At 42.7% G+C, this 21,838-nt stretch overlaps 3 protein-coding genes across 3 annotated transcripts; 1 reads left to right on the plus strand and 2 right to left on the minus strand.

Moving 5' to 3' along the window:
• Window positions 1–10,170: 10,170 nt before the first annotated feature.
• LOC123148842 (histone H2A) lies at window positions 10,171–10,854 on the minus strand. Its single transcript, XM_044568357.1, has one exon. It carries the CDS (start codon window positions 10,769–10,771, stop codon window positions 10,301–10,303), a length of 471 nt encoding a protein of 156 aa, XP_044424292.1. The 5' UTR covers window positions 10,772–10,854; the 3' UTR covers window positions 10,171–10,300.
• A 1,991-nt stretch (window positions 10,855–12,845) lies between these two features.
• On the plus strand, window positions 12,846–13,363 carry LOC123153616 (NEDD8-like). The gene is made up of 2 exons (XM_044572651.1): window positions 12,846–12,932; window positions 13,034–13,363. The coding sequence occupies exons 1-2, from the start codon at window positions 12,846–12,848 to the stop codon at window positions 13,361–13,363; spliced, it is 417 nt and encodes a 138-aa protein (XP_044428586.1).
• Window positions 13,364–16,327: 2,964 nt separating this feature from the next.
• LOC123148843 (uncharacterized) lies at window positions 16,328–19,971 on the minus strand. The gene is made up of 4 exons (XM_044568358.1): window positions 19,694–19,971; window positions 19,131–19,417; window positions 18,059–18,279; window positions 16,328–17,088 (listed from the first exon to the last, which is right to left on the minus strand). The coding sequence occupies exons 1-4, from the start codon at window positions 19,897–19,899 to the stop codon at window positions 16,531–16,533; spliced, it is 1,272 nt and encodes a 423-aa protein (XP_044424293.1). The 5' UTR covers window positions 19,900–19,971; the 3' UTR covers window positions 16,328–16,530.
• Between the last annotated feature and the right edge of the window lie 1,867 nt (window positions 19,972–21,838).

Genomic DNA, 21,838 nt, shown 5'->3' on the forward strand with positions numbered 1-21,838 from the left:
ATACCCATAACTACTTAAGTCATCAGTGAGAGTGAGAACATAACGATAACCACCGCGAGCCTAAACGCTCATTGGACCGCACACATCAGTATGTATGATTTCCAATAAGTTGGTTGCTCGCTCCATTGTTCTGGAGAATGGAGTCTTGGTCATTTTGCCCATGAGGCATGGTTCGCACGTGTCAAATGATTCATAATCAAGAGACTCCAAAAGTCCATCTGCATGGAGTTTCTTCATGCGTTTGACACCAATGTGACCAAGGCGGCAGTGCCACAAGTATGTGGGACTATCATTATCAACCTTACATCTTTTGGCATTCACACTATGAATATGTGTAACATCACGTTCGAGATTCAATAAGAATAAACCATTGACCAGCGGGGCATGACCATAAAACATATCTCTCATATAAATAGAACAACCATTATTCTCAGATTTAAATGAGTAACCATCTCGCATTAAATGAGATCCAGATACAATGTTCATGCTTAAAGCTGGTACTAAATAACAATTATTGAGGTTTAAAACTAATCCCGTAGGTAAATGTAGAGGTAGCGTGCCGACGGCGATCACATCGACCTTGGAACCATTCCCGATGCGCATCGTCACCTCGTCCTTCGCCAGTCTCCGCTTATTCCGCAGCTCCTGTTTTGAGTTACAAATATGAGCAACCACACCGGTATCAAATACCCAGGAGCTACTACGAGCGTTGGTTAGGTACACATCAATGCATGTATATCACATATACCTTTGGTATTGTCGGCCTTCTTATCCACTAAGTACTTGGGGCAGTTCCGCTTCCAGTGACCGTTTCCCTTGCAATAAAAGCACTCAGTCTCAGGCTTGGGTCCATGCTTTGGCTTCTTCTCGGCAACTGGCTTACCGGGCGTGGCAACTCCCTTGCCATCCTTCTTGAAGTTCTTCTTAACCTTTCCTTTCTTGAACTTAGTGGTTTTATTCACCATCAACACTTGATGTTCCTTTTTGATCTCCACCTCCGCTGATTTCAGCATTGAATATACCTCAGGAATGGTCTTTTTCCATCCCCTGCATATTGAAGTTCATCACAAAGCTCTTGTAGCTAGGTGGGAGCGACTGAAGAATTCTGTCAACGACCGCATCATCCAGGAGATTAACTCCCAGCTGAGATAAGTGGTTGTGCAACCAAGACATTTTGAGTATGTGCTCGCTGACAGAACTATTCTCCTCCATCTTACAACTGCAGAACTTGTTGGAGACTTCATATCTCTCGACCCGGGCATGAGCTTGGAAAACCATTTTCAGCTCTTGGAACATCTCATATGCTCCATGCTGCTCAAAATGCTTTTGGAGCCCCGGTTCTAAGCTGTAAAGCATGCCGCACTGAACCAGGGAGTAATCATCACTACGCGACTGTCAGGCATTCATAATGTCTTGAGTTGCTGGGAAAACAGGTGCATCACCTAGCGGTGCTTCAAGGACATATGCTTTCTTGGCAGCTATGAGGATAATCCTCAGGTTACGGACCCAGTCCGTGTAGTTGCTACCATCGTCTTTCAGCTTGGTTTTCTCTAGGAACGCGTTGAAGTTGAGGACAACATTAGCGTGGGCCATTTGATCTACAAGACATATTGCAAAGTTTTAGACTACGTTCACGATAATTAAGTTCATCTAATCAAATTATTTAATGAACTCCCACTCAGATAGACATCCCTCTAGTCATCTAAGTGATACATGATCCGAGTCAACTAGGCCGTGTCCGATCATCACGTGAGACGGACTACTCATCATCGGTGAACATCTTCATGTTGATCGTATCTTCTATACGACTCATGTTCGACCTTTCGGTCTTCCGTGTTATGAGGCCATGTTTGTACATGCTAGGCTCGTCAAGTCAACCTAAGTGTATTGTGTGTGTAAATCTGGCTTACACCCGTTGTATGCGAACGTTAGAACCTATCACACCCTATCATCACGTGATGCTTCGAAACAACGGACCTTAGCAACGGTGCACAGTTAGGGGAACACAATTCTTGATATTTTAATGAGGGATCATCTTATTTATGCTACCGTCGTTCTAAGCAAATAAGATGTAAAAACATGATAAACATCACATGCAATCAAATAGTGACATGATATGGCCAATATCATTTTGCTCCTTTTGATCTCCATCTTCGGGGCGCCATGATCATCATCGTCACCGGCATGACACATGATATCCATCATCATGATCTCCATCATCGTGTCTTCATGAAGTTGTCTCGCCAACTATTACTTCTACTACTATAGCTAACGGTTAGCAATAATGTAAAGTAATTACATGGCGTTTTCATTGACACGCAGGTCATACAATAAATTAAGACAACTCCTATGGCTCCTGCCGGTTGTCATACTCATCGACATGCAAGTCGTGATTCCTATTGCAAGAACATGATCAATCTCATACATCACATATATCATTCATCACATCCTTTTGGCCATATCACATCACACGACATATGCTGCAAGAACAAGTTAGATGTCCTCTAATTGTTGTTGCAAATTTTTACGTGGCTGCTATAGGTTTCTAGCAAGAACGTTTCTTACCTACGCCAAAACCACAACGTGATATGCCAATTTATATTTACCCTTCATAAGGACCCTTTTCATCGAATCCGATCCGACTAAAGTGGGAGAGATAGACACCCGCTAGCCACCTTATGCAACTAGTGCATGTCAGTCGGTGGAACCTGTCTCACGTAAGCATACGTGTAAGGTCGGTCCGGGCCGCTTCATCCCACAATGCCGCCGAATCAAGATAAGACTAGTAGCGGCAAGTAAATTGGCAAAATCGACGCCCACAACAATTTGTGTTCTACTCGTGCATAGAAACTACGCATAGACCTAGCTCATGATGCCACTGTTGGGGATCGTTACAGAAATTAAAAAAATTCTACGCATCACCAAGATCAATCTATGGAGCTTACTAGCAACGAGAGGGGAGGGCATCTTCATACCTTTGAAGATCGCGATGCGAAAGCGTTACAAGAACGCGGATGAAGGAGCCTTACTCATAGCGATTCAGATCACGGTTGATTCCGATCTAAGCACCGAACAACGGTGCCTCCGCGTTCAACACACGTGCAGCCCGGTGACGTCTCCCGCGCTTTGATCTAGCAAGGAGAGAGGGAAAGGTCGGGGAAGACTCCGTCCAGCAGCAGCACGACGGCGTGGTGGTGGTGGAGGAGTGTGGCACTCCAGCAGGGCTTCGCCAAGCACTGCGAGAGACGAGGAGGGAGAGGGGTAGGGCTGCGCCAAGAGAGAGGGAGACTCGTGTCTCTGGCAGCCCCAAAACCCCCACTATATATAAGGGAGGGGGAGGGGGCGCCGGCCCCCTAGATCCATCTAGAGGGGGGCGGCGGCCCCTCGGGGGGCAGCTGCCCCCTTAGGGTTTCCAACTAGGGGACGCCCACCCCCCGGGGGGGCAGCGGCCCCCTAGGGTTTCCAACCCTAGGCGCCTTGGGCCCTTGGGGGGGGCGCACCAGCCCACTAAGGGGCTGGTTCCCACCCAACTACAGCCCATTAGGTCCTTCGGGGCAGGTGGACCCTCCCGGTGGACCCCCGGAACCCCTTCGGTGGTCCCGGTACAATACCGATAAACCCCGAAACCTTTCCGGTGGCTGAAACTGGACTTGCCATATATAAATATTTACCTCCGGACCATTCCGGAACTCCTCGTGGCGTCCGGGATCTCATCCGGGACTCCGAACAACATTCGGTAACCACGTACATCTATTCCCTATAACCCTAGCGTCATCGAACCTTAAGTGTGTAGACCCTACGGGTTCGGGAACTATGCAGACATGACCGAAACATCTCTCCGGCCAATAACCAACAGCGGGATCTAGATACCCATGTTGGCTCCCACATGTTCCATGATGATCTCATCGGATGAACCACGATGTCAAGGATTCAATCAATCCCGTATACGATTCCCTTTGTCTACCGGTATAGCACTTGCCCGAGATTCGATCATCGGTATATCGATACCTTGTTCAATCTCGTTACGGCAAGTCTCTTTACTCGTTCCGTAACACATCATCCTGTGACCAACCCCTTAGTCACATTGAGCTCATTACGATGATGTCTTACCGAGTGGGCCCGGAGATACCTCTCTATCATACGGAGTGACAAATCCCAGTCTCGATTCGTGCCAACCCAACAGATACTTTCGGAGATACCCATAGTGCACCTTTATAGCCACCCAGTTACGTTGTGACATTTGGCACACCAAAAGCATTCCTGCGGTATCCGGGAGTTGCACAATCTCATGGTCTAAGGAAAAGATACTTGACATTAGAAAAGCTTTAGCATACGAACTACACGATCTTGTGCTAGGCTTAGGATTGGTCTTGTCCATCACATCATTCTCCTAATGATGTGATCCCGTTATCAACGACATCCAATGTCCATGGTCAGGAAACCGTAACCATCTATTGATCAACGAGCTAGTCAACTAGAGGCTCACTAGGGAGATGATGTGGTCTATGTATACACACATGTATTACGATTTCCGGATATCACAATTATAGCATGAACAATAGACAATTATCATGAACAAGGAAATATAATAATAACCATTTTATTATTGCCTCTAGGGCATATTTCCAACATGCGACGTGTTGATCTTCCGAGGCCGGACATGACCCAGGAAAGTGTGTCCGGACAAAGGGGATCGAGCGTGTTGGGAAATGTGGTGCACCCCTGCAGGGAAGTTAAACTATTCGAATAGCCGTGATCTTCGGTAACAGGACGACTTGGAGTTGTACCTTGACCTTATGACAACTAAAACCGGTTACTTAATAAAACACACCCTTCCAAGTGTCAGATACAACCCGGTGGTCGCTCTCTAACAGGGCGACGAGGAGAGGATCACCGGGCAGGATTATGCTACACGATGCTACTTGGTGGACTTACCTTCTGCTCTCTTCTACATGCTGTAAGATGGAGGTGCCAGAAGCGTAGTCTTCGATAGGACTAGCTATCCCCCTCTTACTTCGGCATTCTGCAGTTCAGTCCACATATGATACCCTTATTCCAGTTGATACCAATGCATACATATGTAGTGTAGCTCCTTGCTTGCGAGTACTTTGGATGAGTACTCACGGTTGCTTTGCTCCCTCTTTTCCCCCTTTCTATACCCGATTGCTGCGACCAGACGATGGAGTCCAAGAGCCAGACGCCACCATCGACGACGACTCCTACTACACTGGAGGTGCCTACTACTATGTGCAGCCCGCTCACGACGACCATGAGTAGTTTAGGAGGATCTCAAGCAGGAGGCCTGCGCCTCTTTCGATCTGTATCCCAGTTTGTGCTAGCCTTCTTAAGGCAAACTTGTTTAACTTATGTCTGTACTCAGATATTGTTGCTTCCGCTGACTCGTCTATGTTCGAGCTCTTGTATTCGAGCCCTCGAGGCCCCTGGCTTGTAATATGATGCTTGTATGACTTATTTTATTGTAGAGTTGTGTTGTGATATCTTTTCGTGAGTCCCTGATCTTTATTATACACGTTTGCGTGTATGATTAGTGTATGATTGAATCGGAGGCGTCACACCGGCCGGGAGAGATGGAAAAAGGCGCCCAATCAAGCACCTCAGTTTGTCCCCATATGGTCGTGTTGTCCGCAAATCCCCATATGCATACTAAATATGGGGAGGATATGTGGATGTCTGGGCAGCTCTCCACGTGGGACGCGTCCCACCCAGACCATCTTTTCTCTTTCTTTATTTTTTTTCTTTTCTCTTTCTCTCTACACTCAACTAATCACATGCATTTGATCATACAATTTGGGGAGGACGTAGGGGACATGATTGTATACATGCACAAACGAAGGCTAAAAACGGACGCGCCTGGTAACTGATCGGGCACGTCCGTGAATGTCTGAGGATCAAAATTAAGCAATCATAGTTGTCGATGATCTGATCTAACCTTTAGCTTAACTTCTTTTTTCTTCACTCTGGGTCCTGAACTCGTGCACATCTTTCCAGAGGCAACATCTTTGTTACTGTTCCATTTATAGTTTACAAGATGTAGTTTTGGGGACGTGAATTTTTGGGACATGGTGCCACGCGAGGATGTTATCCTGACCGGCGGATGCTGCTATGCGATTAGCACTTAATATAGTAATTAATTGATTACTGCGGCAATACATAGAGATAGGTGAGCGACTATACAACGTATGTACATAATATCAGTTTGTCCTCTTGCCGAAATGAATGTCTTAACTACTGATACATAAATGCAGGAGGGGGATCTAATGAATGTTGTAGAAAGTGTTCATTTAAGTGAGCAGCCGGGGTGGGGTGCAACGTCTTAATAGTTCACTCAATGCACCTGTGGACTCATGTGATTATGATTATATTTGATTTTTGTTTGCTTAGCTCGACCATTGTTAATGCATGTCTAGCTAGACTAACAACCATGGGCTTCTCCCTCTCCCCTCACATGGCCATGGAGGTGCCCTGTTGTTCTGAACCACACCACACTTATCATCTGCCGCATGTTTGGACAGCAGATTAGGGGGAAAGAGCAACCTCCTTTGGCTCATCTATTCGGATAGAGGAGCTGATGAACAGTAAGGTATGGAGGTGGAGCACATGAACTGACTGTAAGAACTATGCAAGGAAAATGAGGGAGACGGGGAGCTGCTCGCTGGATAGTGGATGGGAGGAGGATTAGTGAGGAGCTACGGGATGAGATGGGTTGAAGAGAAAATGCAGAGTGGTGGTGCAGGTTGCCGTTGGACATTGCTCGAAATAAATGAGAGATTAACTCTTCTTGTCAGCCTAGTCGGTCCGGTGCAATTATTGTTCTCTGAGATACGCCCCTAATACCATCTTTGTGAGTTGCATGAAGAAATTATACATAATTTATGGTATGCAAACCGCACGAATCTCTGAGTTATTAACGTCCTAGATATCATCCTCGCGTGGTTGCATGTCTACTCGTGATTTATCGTAGTTTTGGCCGCTACCTTCCTTTTTTTCTTTTTTGCGGGGAGGCTGCTACCTTTCATGTGTACTTCCTCTATTTCCACTTTGTGAAAAAACGTTCTCTATTCCAATGAATAAGGCGTGTATGTTTTTAAAAATCTAACTTTGACTATAACTTAAATCGATAGTATATATTTTATGTGAATTAAAAATTATAACATTGAATACTTCTTTTCAATAAGAATTCAATATATAATATTAATCAAATATAATATACATTCAATATGTAATATTAATCAAATATAATCCACATTTGATTGGTCTAATTTATGATCAAAGTTAAAAATTTAGGATACGTGCTCGTCTCATTCATTGGAATGGAGGGAGTAGGTTAGTAAAAGCAATGAAAAAAGTGTGTGCTCAAACTATTTCCCAAGCCAAATGTGATGGTAAAGTTCTACCAGACGAATCCTAATAGTTCGTATTTTGACCAAAAAATAGTTTTAGTATTGTACATCAGTTTTTTCGTTCTAAACTCGAGCTTTTGGAGCGGGGACAATGCGTGGAAAAGTTTTTTTACCAGAGCTGGGAGCTACCGATGAAGCATCCATCATTGATTCTTGGCGACCAACGTATAAAGTCAGAAAGGTTCTCTTGTGCAATGCATTCCTATATACAACTGACACCTTCTGACAAAAACCTGACCACAGCCCCACTACTTTTATACTCCCTCCATTCCATAATGTAGTGATTCCTCTATCCTCGTGCTTCAACTTTGACCGTAAATTTAACTACCAAGACCGATTGCGGCGGGAGCAAAAGTTATATCAGTGAATTCGTATTCGAAAGAAGTTTTCAATTGTATAATTTTTTCTTCCGCCGCAGTCGGTCTCGTTGGTTAAATTTATGATCAAAGTTGGACCTCGGGAAGCGCGGGCACACTATATTTTGGAATGGAGGGAGTATCTAGTATTGCATGCACACTCACATTCCTCTTTACCCATAGAGAAACTAGCATTTATTTTCTTGTGAGATATTAATTCACCGATCTCTTTTAAACAAAAATCTGGTTATTTCATATTTTTATATAGTTGAGTTCTTGACAATGAGATCTTTAAAACAAGACTAATCTTGACTATATTTCAAACGATTTCAAAAAACCGATTTTACTCATTAAAAAAACAATTTGGCTCATTTCAATCAACAAAAGTTTACTCATTCCAAACAAATTATTTCACTAATTTGAAAATACAGATTCACTCATCTACAGAATGATTTCACTATTTTGAAATACTAAGTTCAATCTTTTTAAAATATGATAGTGAAATCTTCTTTTTGAAGAATCGAAATCAGTTCTTTGATAGTTGAAATAATCAGTTCACTCATTGTGAAATACGAAATTGGAATCGGAATAACTGAAATGACATTGCAAAAAATTAAAAATTGTTTATGCACTCTTTTGAAATATGAAGTTTCAGTATTTTGTAAAATATGATAGTTTATGTTTTTTAATGGATTGAAACCTTCTTTTTTGAAGAATTGAAATCGTTTCTTTGAGAGTTGAAATAATCAGCTTCAATCATTGTGAAAAATGAAATTGGAATTGGAAAAACTGAAAAGACATTGTAAAAAAAACTATATAACAAGTTACATGTATTTCACACCAAAATATGTGTCAAATGTATGGAAAATAGATTTCACTCATTTCAAATATTGGTCCTGAATTTTAAAAAAGCTTTTTTACTTTAGGAATCTGGTTTCGCCCATTTCTAAAAATTATCAGCATAGAAAAACAATTTCACTCATTTTAGAAAACACATTACGCTCATTTTGCAAAACTAATTTCAATGTGAGTTTACCAAATATATTGAAATGTATTTCAGTCATCACAAATATCAATTTCAAACACTGAAAAATGCAATTTCACACAAAATGTTGGTTATATTCCACTTTTTCAAATAACTTATTTCACTCATTCCAGAAAAAACATTACACTCACTCAATTAAAATACTATATTTCACTTGTTTCAAAAAACACATTACACTATTTAAAAAAATAGATTTCACCCATTTCACGCATTTTTAGAAAACATGTTACACTCACTTAAAAATATAAATTTCACTATTATGAGAACGCACATGATGCTCTCTCATTTGAAGTACTCCTATATTTCGATCGTTTCAAAAACTGATTTCACTCATTTCAAAATATATTATTTAAAAACTAATTTCATTGTGTATTTCCGACAAAATTGAAACGCATTTCACTGATCACAAATATCAGTACCAAACACTAAAATAAGCAGTACCACATAAAATATATTGAGTGAAATTTGTTAATTGAAACGTTGAAAATTAAAGGTGTTTGAAATATATCCAAGATTGGTCTTGTTCTAAAGGTCTTGGCGCTATTAATTCAAAATTATAAATTATTTCAAAAACAAAATTATTACTTGAAAGATATAAATGATTAAAATTGTCATGGGGTGAATAAAATGATGGTTTTGTTGGTTGGACAGGAGGGAGTGAATGTGTCATAACTTGTACCCGTGTGAAAGAAAAAGAGAAGGATAGGACAATGCATGCCACCTTTATCTGCCAATGGTAGAACCCGCAAGAGAGAAATACCAACACTTCAAGCCAGGAAAAGATGTCAAATACGTGCAACTGTATTGGGATACACATCATGTGGCAGAACCTCATTGGGTGTGTGTTGCCGGTAGCTCCCGTTCCCGGTAAAAGTGACTTTGCGGGACAGTGCGTTGTATAGAAATGCTGCAATGTTGCCGGTCATGCTCTGCGTCGGCGACGGTCACAGTGGCCAAAGGCCCAACTTCTTTTTTTGAGACAAGCCAAAGGCCCAACTGAGAGACGAGTGCGACATACAGTACGGCATGCTGATGGATGGGGTTCGCGGAGATAAACGCGTGGGAAAGCTGTAGGCGCGGAAGGGGTCGCCGGCATGACCGCCGTAGCCAGCACCCAGCAACGAGGACGTGGTGCTGCTACGGCGGACTCGCCTTCTGTCCCGCCTCCGCCGCTGTCAAGGTACAGCTTCAGGGGGGCCGAACACATGGTGGGCATCAGAGCATCAGTGAAACTTCCAAGGAAAACACCCCACACGCGAATTCAGTACCACAAGCGAATAAACGTTGACAAATTCGAACAGATCTGGGTTTTTCCACCGCACCTATGTTAACATTGCAACGCCAAAAATGAAGAAGAACAAACAATTTCCTCAAATCAGAGAGATTTCTGACATTTTCAACACAGATCTACATCGAAACAGCGATCACTGTCACTACAGAGCACTACAACGCCTAGGCTAATGGGTGCGCGTCTCTCTCTAGGCCTTCTTGTCGGCCTTCTTGGGGGATTTGGCGGCCTTCTTGGGCGACTTGGGCTCCTTCTCCGCGGTCTTCTTGGGCAGCAGCACCGGGTTGATGTTGGGCAGCACGCCGCCGTGCGCGATGGTCACGCCGGCCAGCAGCCTCCCGAGCTCCTGGTCGTTCCGGACGGCCAGCAGCAGGTGCCTGGGCACGATGCGAGACTTCTTGTTGTCCTTGGCGGCGTTCCCGGCGAGCTCCAGCAGCTCCGCGGCGAGGTACTCGAGGACGGCGGCGAGGTAGACGGGGGCGCCCGTGCCGACGCGCTTCGCGTACCGGCCGTTCTTGAGGTAGCGGCCGATGCGGCCGACGGGGAACTGGAGCCCGGCCTTGACCGACCGCGTCACCGACTTCTTCCTGGGCCCGCCGGCCTTGCGCCCGGCCGCGCCCTTCTTCGCCTTCGCTCCGGCTCCGGTGGCTGAGGCGTCCATGTCTGGCGGCCGGTGCTCGTCGGGACGCGGGAGAGGAGGGAAGGGGAATTGGTTGGTGATTTGGGATTTGTGTTCTGACGGGAAGAGATGAGGATGGCTGGGTATTTAAAGGAACGGTGGTGGGCCCGTCGATCCGCGTGCACGGGCATTCGACGGTTGGATCGCGAGGGAAGCGAACGGCTGCGATGTCCTCTGGGTCAAGATATGGATTTGTTGTAGTAGTATGTGTTTGTTGATGGTTTAATCATAACGTGCTTGTTTTTCTACGGGCATCTCCAAAGCAATACACAAACCACCCTCAATCATTTAGACAGTTTGGACCTATTTTTGTCATCCGGCGCACCCTTTATCAGTTTACAATCTGGTTCAGATGTGTTTTTTCTCATGAACCAAAGACACACTGGGGTTTTTGTGGGCGTCTGGCCGTTGTCATGCCCGCTTCTAACTGCCCAGGCCCATCAAAAACCCCTTTCTCGCGCCCGCACGTGTTCCCTCTGAAGCCAGATGTCCGCATTCATGTTGACCCAGAGCAAACGCGATCCCTCACTGGAGCGGGCATTGAAGCGGCTTGCTGGCCACACGCCTTCTCTCCGCATTGAAACAACATTTGTCCGCCTGCCTACCTCCCTTAAACAGCCGTGTGTGTTGAGGAACTACTATGACGCCCAGAGCGCCACACATCTGTTCCTGTGCCGACGAGCATTAAATGCCTTTTCCGACTGGCTCCTCGCATCTGCCTGCTATGTAAATGTGTCCATGTGCCAGGCAAAAACCACACCTCGCCTCCACTCTCTCCACATCCTCCTTCTACAACACCCGCCATGGCCTCCGGCGAACATAAGAAGTTCTCTATCGTTGCAGCCGCCTGGGTTGCTCGGCGAGCCAGCTCGGTACAGGTTGGCTTGCATGCAAAACCTCCAGATCTGGCGTCACCACCACTGCCATCGCCACTCCCTCCTTGCCCATTCAGGTTGGACAACTCCGTCTCTCGGCAAATCCGCCGCGTGCAATGGCGGCAACGCGTCAGGCAGGTGGGGAAAGAAGCCATGTCGATGCAGGCCGGCACGCGCACGACCACCGCAGACGGCGAGGAAAAGTAGATGATGGGAGACGTCCATCGGTTGGGTCCCACGAAAGCCATCACCACCGCGGCGCCTGGTTACACAACTGGTGTCTTGCGGTGAGCGGGGCCATAGACCACGGCGTCCATCAATTCCCCTGCCCAAAAACACCTCGATTCGTGCTTCACATAAAAAGAAGGGAGGCTATTCTTCCCCTCTTGCTGAAGCATATCCCTCCAGGGCATCCGATAGTCCAATGAGCGGGCTGCCGAATATAGGGAAGACATGTCGTGAGAGCGGCGATCCGCCGCGTAGACTAGTTCTACCGCAACGCGGTATAGTTTTGTTAAAATATGCTCGAAATGTAAATGTTTTTGTCCTATTTGAATAAAAATCATCTGGTTTGCATGTAATTTGTCTGATTTGTTTAACACCAATTTGAAAAGTATGCAAATAGCATTGGATGGCCGGCTCCCACATCCATGTCCGTGAACTGGCCCCCCTATCCGCGGACATATGCGGTGTCTGGTTTGCGGGAGATGCCCTTACTAGGATGTACTCTGCATAAATAAAAATATTTCAGGTTGAATGGTGAAACTATTTTTTTGCAGTGTTCTTGCATTGTCACGGTATCTCTAATGTCATGCATCAAACAACCTGTAAACGTCTATAACCGTCCGGATTGCACCGTTCGAATACTTTGTGCCCTCCGGCGCCTTCCATCGAACGTCCGTGGACTTGTCCACGCATCCGAATTCATGAAAACCAAAAGCAAACCTGGCGGAGGTTTGCGGACGTCCGGACAGCAGCCATGTCGGATTCTGATACCCCAGGCCCATAGACCCCCCCTCCCACATGAATCCTAGTTTTTCTCACTCTGTCCCTTCGCCCTTGTTGTGTATCCGCGTAGTCCGAGGTCCCTGTCCCTGGAAGAAACCTAGAAGAGATCATAACACAATTCTTTTCGCCACCGGTGAAACCTCGACGACTCAAGTCGCGACTCACCTAAGACGATGCAGATCTTCGTGAAGACCCTAACGGGTAAAACCATCACGCTGGAGGTGGAGGGCAGTGACATCATGGACAGCGTCAAGGGCAAGGTCTAGGATAAGGAAGGGATCCGGCCAGACCAGCAGCGGCTCATCTTCGCCGAGAAGCAGCTGGAGGGCGGTTGCTTGCTAGCGACTACAACGTGCACAAGGAGTCGACGCAGCACCTGGTGCTCCGCCTCCGCAACGGCACCACCATCAAGGTCAAGATGCCCACCGCCAAGGAGATCGACATCGACATCGAGCCCACCGACACGACCGACAGGATCAAGGAGCGTGTTGAGGAGAAGGAGGGCATCCCGCCCGTCCAGCAGAGGCTCACCTTTGATGGCAAGCAGATGGCCGGCGACAAGACGGCGCAAGAGTACAAGGGCAAGGGCGGCTACGTGCTCCACCTCATGCTCTCCCTCAGGGGGCGGTGCCTGCTAGAATTTGGGTCTTACAGTCGCTCGCTTTTTCATGAGGGTGTAGCTTTGGTTTGATTTCTTGCATATGATTCCCATCCGTTCATATATTTTTACCACCAATCCACTAAACCAAAGATATGAAAAATTGTTTTGAGCAAAACGTTGCCTCGCCGTTTGCATAAAGATACTTGCACTAACCAATCAAAGATATGCAATTTTTACCGCTATAAGGCACGGCGCTGACCGTCCGACTGGATCAGACGAGACCCAGGCGGGAATGTTGTCCGGCATTCAGTCGTAGAATGGACCAATTTTGATCCCCAGAAAATGTAATGGACCAATTTCGCCTCCAGGCTACGCCCTGGTTGACTCTATATCTATCGTCGTAGAAAATGGTTTTTCTTTTGGGTGAATTTATTTGTTAGGCCAGTTAAGTTAATATATAATGCCAATAGGTTTTGGGCCGAGTTATGAAAATGTTTTCAGTGTATTTTCTGCTATATTATGACAATGTAAATTATTTATGCACTATTCAAATGAGAAATATGAGCCCAAATTTATGTTGAAAGTTACTTTAATGATGAGAGAATTTTATAACGTTTTTCCGTGGGTTATAATGGACCTAATTATGGTATCAATCATTTTATTTATCTTTAGTGCTTTCTAAGTTGTTTCAGTTCCTTTTATGTTTATGCATTGAAAATAAATCTAGTATTATGCTAAAATCATGTTTTCATTTTTTGAATACGGTTGAACCAATTGGAAATTATATTAAAAATTCATGTGGCATTAATGTTAAAAATGTCATTTCATGGCAATTTTTTAATGATGATCACCTTTTAGCATCATTTTAATGTGAAAATTCATCTTGTAACATGATATATTCACCATTATTACTCACTCACTAAATTTTCCAAAAAACATTATTTGGAAATTTTAGTTTAGTGTGGTGTTTATGTTGATGGCATCCTTGTGGTATTTTTTTAATGATACGATCATTATCAACAAGCACATGCCACCTTAAGGAAATGTTAATTTTCGTGTGGTTTGGTTTTCCACACCGCACCATGCGGCACAATATGTTTGGCCGACATGCCTAATGGGCAAAATTAATGTTTTCTGATGTTGCACTTTATCTTATTGAATGCACTGTAGAACTAGAATGGCGTTGACAAAATTATGGTCGATTCTCTAAACTAGCTCGCTCCAGAATAAGTATAATAGAGGGTGACTCGCTGTACTACTGAATACTCCCTCTGTATCAAAATAAGTGTCTCAACTTTATATAACTTTGTACTAAAGTTAGTACAAAGTTTAGACACTTATTTTGGGACCAAGGGAGTATAAACTAGCTACAGTTGGTAAGTTCTTTGTCAAGTGATTACAGATAAGTTTACGAGGCGAATATTCTTTTCATTGGTTAAAATTTCATCAAAAAGGGAGCTAACCTCTACACAAGAAGTCGGTCCATAAAAGTTACGGTCTCAAATGTAAGCAGTCCAACACTGAACAAACACTTGTTCCAAACACAGCGCGGCAAGTCGCACAACCGCTTCTAGTAAGTACACTATTCTTCAACTGTCCGAAATTTCAACCAGACTGTAGCCAATCTATTGAAAATGGAACACAAAATTTAACGATGAAATCCACGTGACTTTTACAACCCCTGCGACCTTTCTGTGGTCCATCTAAACTCAAACACGTGAGAGAAAAAACAAGAAGCAAGCAAAAGATGCTCCGCAATTGCTTACCGAAAGTTGTTATACAACTATTGCAACAGATAAAAAATCTCTTAATTTTATTAAACAAAAGTCAGCTAATGTACAAAGCATGCGAACAATGTAATCTGCAGAAACTAGTATTCTTGTAGTGTTATATGGGATCAAACCTGAATTTTGTTCACATGTTATTCGGAAGATTTACATGTGCTAAACCAAATATACTCCGGGTGCGCAGCAAAATGCAGCAAGTTGCCTGCATTTTCATTTTCTGAGTAAACATGGGTGCATTAGCATCGCCATATTCAGAATGATAGGTGCTAATGAAAATGACGGAAACTTATAGGCCGAGTGTCCGGGCGCATCAGCATCACCATGTTCAGAATTCAACCTTTGTGAAAACACAAATTTATTTTCTGCTGATGGACTCAAACTTTCAACAGAGTTTCATCTAAGACACCACATCTGTGCCAACACCAGATGCTTCATCTAAGATTAAGAGAAATGCAGGTGGCAACATTGAAGTAGTGTCCATTGCCGAACACATTACAGACTAGTGTCACTGCACCACTGATCAAACAGTTTCGGAATATTAGAACCGTGATGCCAACGCAAATAGGTTTCTTATTATACTGTCTGGAGAACAAACCAAGTTTAGCTAGTAGAAACACAACAACTGCTGGAAGGAACTGGGTTCTAATGTGCCGCAGTCATACCCAAAATATACGACACTTGTGCCCTGTTTTAGGGCAACCCAAAATAAAATTCAGCAACTTTTGGTTTTGGGGCAACTGTTTTGGCCGAAGAGGGACTTCATCAAATTCATACTGACACAGATTTTGTTAGATCTGGTATAGGAGGCACTGCGGTGGCTGTATGCATGGACTCTTCTAGAAATTACTTGATCATGTACGCTAGTAATTGCAGGGAAGCTCTATCTTTGGCGGATGATCTTCTACTTCACAATTTTCTAGTGGCTACTGATTCTAAGCAGGTGGCTAATGATATCAACATGGGCTGCGCTGGTATTCATGGTCTGATTGTAGCTGAGATTAAGTTAAGGACAACCAAATTTAATTGTAGTTTTTGTTTCTGAGGGTCAGGCCTTGAATAGAGAAGCCCATTTACTAGCCAAGCTTTCTGATTCTTTAGATTGTGGTACACATGTTTGGTTGGGACAACCTCATGATCGCAGTTATTTTCCCAGTTTTGTGAACTATGAATAACAAAGTTTGGTGGTTCTTAAAAAATGAAGTTGCTGGAGCCGTTTTTTGCCCTCCAAATAGTCAAAAAACGACTGAGATGCTCTTACAGAAGTTACTGAGTGAACAAAACCAGTGTACCCCAAATGGCTAGGATTGTCAGGTAATAGTACTGAAGCATGTTAACCAGAAACATGTAAAGATACCCTAAACAGTTCAAGAGTGTCCACGTATGATTCACTCTAGACTGTTGACCGGGTCTTGGCCCATTCCTCACACACAACTTTTCGACAAACTTTATTCAAGCCCTACAATAAGCCTACTAGACGGTAAGCAAAGTCGACCAAGTCACCTTCACTGAGATCAACCCAAAACCAGTCTTTATCTCTCGAGTATCAAGTCCATGCGTGTCTGCCTTGAAGGAACAACATCGTTCCACTGAACCAGATGGCCCCGAGGCCACCTTGAACTTCAAAACCAGAGTGGAACCATCCACTACAGCAACCACAGACCTCTTTAAATGACGTGACTCGCCAATTGTACCATTGAACAGCCGAATTCCTTCGTTATAATCACCGATAAAACAACGCAAGCATAGATCAAAGCTGCTCTGCACCTCTAACACAACAACTTCAATATTCGCCATGACTGCGTCATCGACACGTGCTATGGTTAAGTCAACCGCACCACAGTCGCCTTGGATGCGATTTTTCAATGCACAATTCCATGGGCCCAGGTCGTCTATGTCTGTTACACCATCAATCAGCTGGTAATCATCCCTTTCTTCCTCACCTACCTTGATCCGCATGTCATATTCCACTAGAATAGTGGAAATCAAATCTATCCCTCGCTTAGGGCCAGCCATGTCGATGAGAGAACCCTACAAATTTGTTACTGTTTAGTAGCTCTTCATATGGAAGTAAGAAACAACTAAAGCTTTATACTACCTCTGTAAGACGTTTTGGCAATTCAAATTGAACTACCAAAACACTTATTATACTCCCTCCGTCCGGAAATACTTGTCGGAGAAATGGATGAATCTAGACGTATTTTAGTTATAGATACATCTAATTTTATCCATTTCTCCGACAAGTATTTCGGGACGGAGGGAGTATTTAGGAACAGAGGGTGTGCTTCTCTAAGCTGTTTTACTAGCAATATTAATTTTGTGATACTTTACAATTGCTGACCAACATCTTTGCCACATATCAAACTGACTGGTTACATAGTGTACACCAGTGTTTGGGAGGGGAAATTGGCCCTCGGTATTTATTTGACATTGTTCAGATCCCAATTTTTACATAAGCATGTCGAAATGAGAAGAGAAAACAAAATGACTTAATAGTGATGCAATGATTCATGCTGGTGTGTTAAGTAGAAACTAAGAGCCCGAACTATTCTATTTGATTTTGTTTAGAATACATGATATACTCACTCAGTTCCATAATTTATAAGTTTCTCATAGTAAATCACCTTTCCACAATATAAACTTGGTGTAATGGTGGCCTAAACAATCCAAACTACCATTCTGCTAGGTCTGTACTGATAAATCACAAGACTTGAGAGTGCTTGCTGTTCCATACATACACTAGGTTTGGCCTTACAATGTGAAATGAATAGATTTGACATAAGGCAGGTATTTGACACCCCCCCCCATTCCATACTGTATAAATCATTTCCTCAGATGGTTTCGCCCACACTGCAACATCCACCTAATGTGAGAACTTCCCCAGTGGGTACTTTATACCATATGGAATGCTTCAAGGGGACAAATACATTGTTTTATACTTGAGGGGGTTATTAAGTAGACTTATTGCTTGAAATAATCGTAGGTAAGTATGGATTTGCACCTGCTTCACAATGATGGGATCATCCCTGCTTATATTAACAACATAATTGCGCAATGTATCCAGATAATCTCGCACTGCTATGTATCCATACAACTCTACTGGGCCAAGATCCACAGTAAGTTCAGCCAACTTTAATGAGAAAATTTGTAACACGCGATTAGGTAGATGCCGAATGCATTCTCCATTGCGGATGTCGCAATCTGTGGGATCTGGTAGCCGAGCTTCATAAAAAAAGTAAAGAAATAAGTTAAATTGTAATGGAAAATAATACAGGAAAAAAATAGTCGTCATACAAAAAGTAAGCGTGCCACTAGAGGATTCCATGGCCCTATTGGAAGTTTCCTTTTCATCCAAATGGAAATTATCGATGTTCTTTTTACTATGAATTTCACTCCATCAAAGGTTTTTGTTTTAGGAAACCCAAAGAAAAAGCGGGTAACATTTCATCATGTCAGCAAGTAAAGGTCCATTTCGCCCTCCCAGATTATTTCATAACCCCCTAAATTTATTTATTTGTTATGTCTACCCCAAGAATTACTAAAACAAGTCAATTCAGCCCTTGATGAAAAATATTCTATTGTTTCACTTTCTAGAAGTCTTGTTGTAAGTTAGTTTTTTTATTTTGATGGTAGATAACATCACAGTCTATATAATAAAAATCATAATTTTCCATCCTGCATACTTGGGAGCAACTAAACCTACTTCAATGCTCATGGTACAAAAATATGTGCTAGAAATGCAAGTTTATGAACATATTTCTGTACGGTACATGGTGACAACAAAAAGGATAAAAACCAGTCATGTGGCGAACTGAGCTGGGGGGTGGGTTGGTGGAGGCCCAGGATAACCAAACTAAGGTAATGCAGGAATCTGAAGAATTTCCTCTCCTACCTTTGCAAAACCTAACAAATGCAACTCCTGAATGCCAATGCATCTACATTTAACTTGTAAAAGTAAGGAAAGTAAAGAAAAAAAGTCAGATGATTTCAACTGAGAACACATCAGTTGACACTATAGCTTAAAAAGGTGCTTGTAACAAATTGAAATAGGTAAAGAGAGATTATTTACTTACTCTCACTAGGGTCATCAACATTATAATCCCTTTTCCACAAATGAGTGTTCCTGTATAAAGAACCATCACGGTGTGTGCTTTTTGGAAGAATTCCCAGGTCAAGTACATCATCATCTTCTTCGGCATCGCTTGCTACCAATGCGCTCCTTCTATTGGTTGCACTCCTTCCGTTTTCATCACAACCAGAGATGTCCACAATATTCGAAGATGCATCATGTTTGCCGGCTATAGTATTCATATCTTGCAAGGTTGTCCCACTAGTCATGCTCCGAGATCCAGGTGGAAATCTATCACCAAAGAGAATAAAGAGCAAATCTGAGCACCCGACAGAAAATTCAATTCTTTTTCGGTTCCCCTTTTATAATCATCGGATTAACTATAAGACCCCACACCCCCTGCCTTATTTACAAAAATCAACACATAAGGATAATTAAAAGGGATTTTTCTCGAATACGCTCAGATAATTAAAAGGGGTAAAAAACCACAGTTGGTCAGAATCCAGATCCAAAACTATAATAAGAAACTAAAGGCGAAAATTTTGGCATCAGATGATGAGAGCATACCGGGAAACACGACGGACAGGTAGATCTGGAACCATCATGAGAGGGAAACCTCGCCGTGCAAGCGGTGGTGGCGACCAGTAAGGCGGGGCAGAGGCCATGAAAGAGAGGAGAGGTCGCGAGGTAGAGGAGAGGCGGCGCAGTGGGTCATGAGAGATGGCGACGCCAGGTCGCCGGAGGAGACGAAAAATCTGACGGAGGATTGGCATCTGAGCGCGCGGCGGCGGGAGAGGTGGGGTGTGCCGGTGTGGAGAATGGGGAGGGGAAAGGGCTGAACGCACGGGGCCGGTCTTCTTTACTCTCTTATATCAGATTTTCGCTTTTGCAGAAAACCCCAGATAATTATTGATAATCAACCCACAGGACAATTTCAAGTCAGATTTTCGTTTTGTTAGGAAATTCCATGATAGTTGGGTTAATCAACATGCGGTACATATCAAATGCTTTTTTAAAAGTATCCGTACCTTTTAAACCATGATTTCAAATTTAATATGTTATATACAATTTAATTAGAAAAACTAATCATCAACCCGTGCACCAGCACGGGCTAGAACGTTTGTTGTCACTGTATTTTGTGTTGTTGGTCAAGGATATTTGTACTTGCTACTTTTGTACCAAATAATGTCTAAATTTATTTTTCACATATTAGTTACGTATAGGGATACATATTTTTTTGATGATGTTTTAATTGTTAGACAAAATGATAAATCCTCAAAGTCTTGCAAATCCAAAATGCAATCATAGTCTTATAATTTTTTGAACAAACATGCAATTTTATCTACTAAGATCGGAATATACAATTCATATAAATAGACGCGTGTATATGGAAAGCTTAAAACCAAATTCAATAATTGATATTTCTCTTTAAAAAATACAATAATGCAACCGCAAGTTCGGGGACCCATAAAAGCAAAATACTGCTTCACCGTATTTTAGAACAATAATGAACATGTAAAAAACAGAATGGAGTTGAATATCCCATGTTGATTCCTATACATAACAAAAAGTAAGTAGTAAAACATTATCGTCCAAACAAAATGTTAATTTACAATGCTTTGGCTTTCAAGGTTAATCATCCAGTGCATTGCACATTTCAGAATTAACATCCTCTACAAAGCAACATAGCTTGGCAAATATGAATGCAAATATCAAGGATTACCGCAATGCAGAATTATGGAACAAAAATTGTACGCCAGAATATGAAACTTAACACCGAAAAATCCCCCAACTAAGAGACAGTTAACCCCATATTATAGTACATCTTGGAATGTAATATTAGTACCCCTGCCCAGGTATTCTGTAGTACTACCCAGCATAACCAAGATAAATATGAAGGATGGTTGGACACCAAAGATAATGCCTTCAATATTTTGTTTAGAATGCTAGTGACTTGTTTTCTGGAAATAACGCTACAGGCTAACTGCAATAGAAAAAAACAGGATTGTCACTGGGCCTATTTCAATTTAATATATTATCACACCATCGTCACCAAAAGAAATTAGAAAGTCATATATTCAAAGGCATGCTTCTAACCACATTATCAAGAGAAACTAATTCATAGTACACATATTTACGGTTTACGACTTTTTCCAAGAAATAATAAGACAATGATTTGAAAGGTCGTAACATTCACGGTGTATAAAATTATGGAAAACGTATTTCAACACGAAAGTTCCATCAAACATATTGTTTAGACATTATGTATGATTTCTAATATATGGGGCACAATCGAGTTAATCACACAACATCTAAGCATTGGTATGCCATAGGACTGAAACTTCAGCAATTTGAAGAAAACAAAGCAAGGAATCTTTGGACAATAACTTGGAAGTAATTAAGGGAACACAAAAATATATTTTTGGACACATAGCGATGTTCTTTCACACAAAAAAAAAATGCTGAAGCTCGTTGATAAAATGAACACATGGTTGGATACTCGTCAATCCTCCATCCTACCTTTTTTTGTTTCCCAAACGGAATTAATATTTAGTACCACATAATAGTAGGACTTTTAAAAAAAACTCATGGTAAGTTCGGTGATCCATCTTCAAAATTTTAATCATATTTGATATATCAGTAGGTGACGGGTTATCTATAATCTCTAAATAGTTCATCCCCACTATCCTATTTCTCTTAACATGCAGTCTA

Source organism: Triticum aestivum, chromosome 7A (assembly GCF_018294505.1).
Source record: "Triticum aestivum cultivar Chinese Spring chromosome 7A, IWGSC CS RefSeq v2.1, whole genome shotgun sequence".
In the NCBI taxonomy this organism is placed as follows: domain Eukaryota; kingdom Viridiplantae; phylum Streptophyta; class Magnoliopsida; order Poales; family Poaceae; genus Triticum; species Triticum aestivum.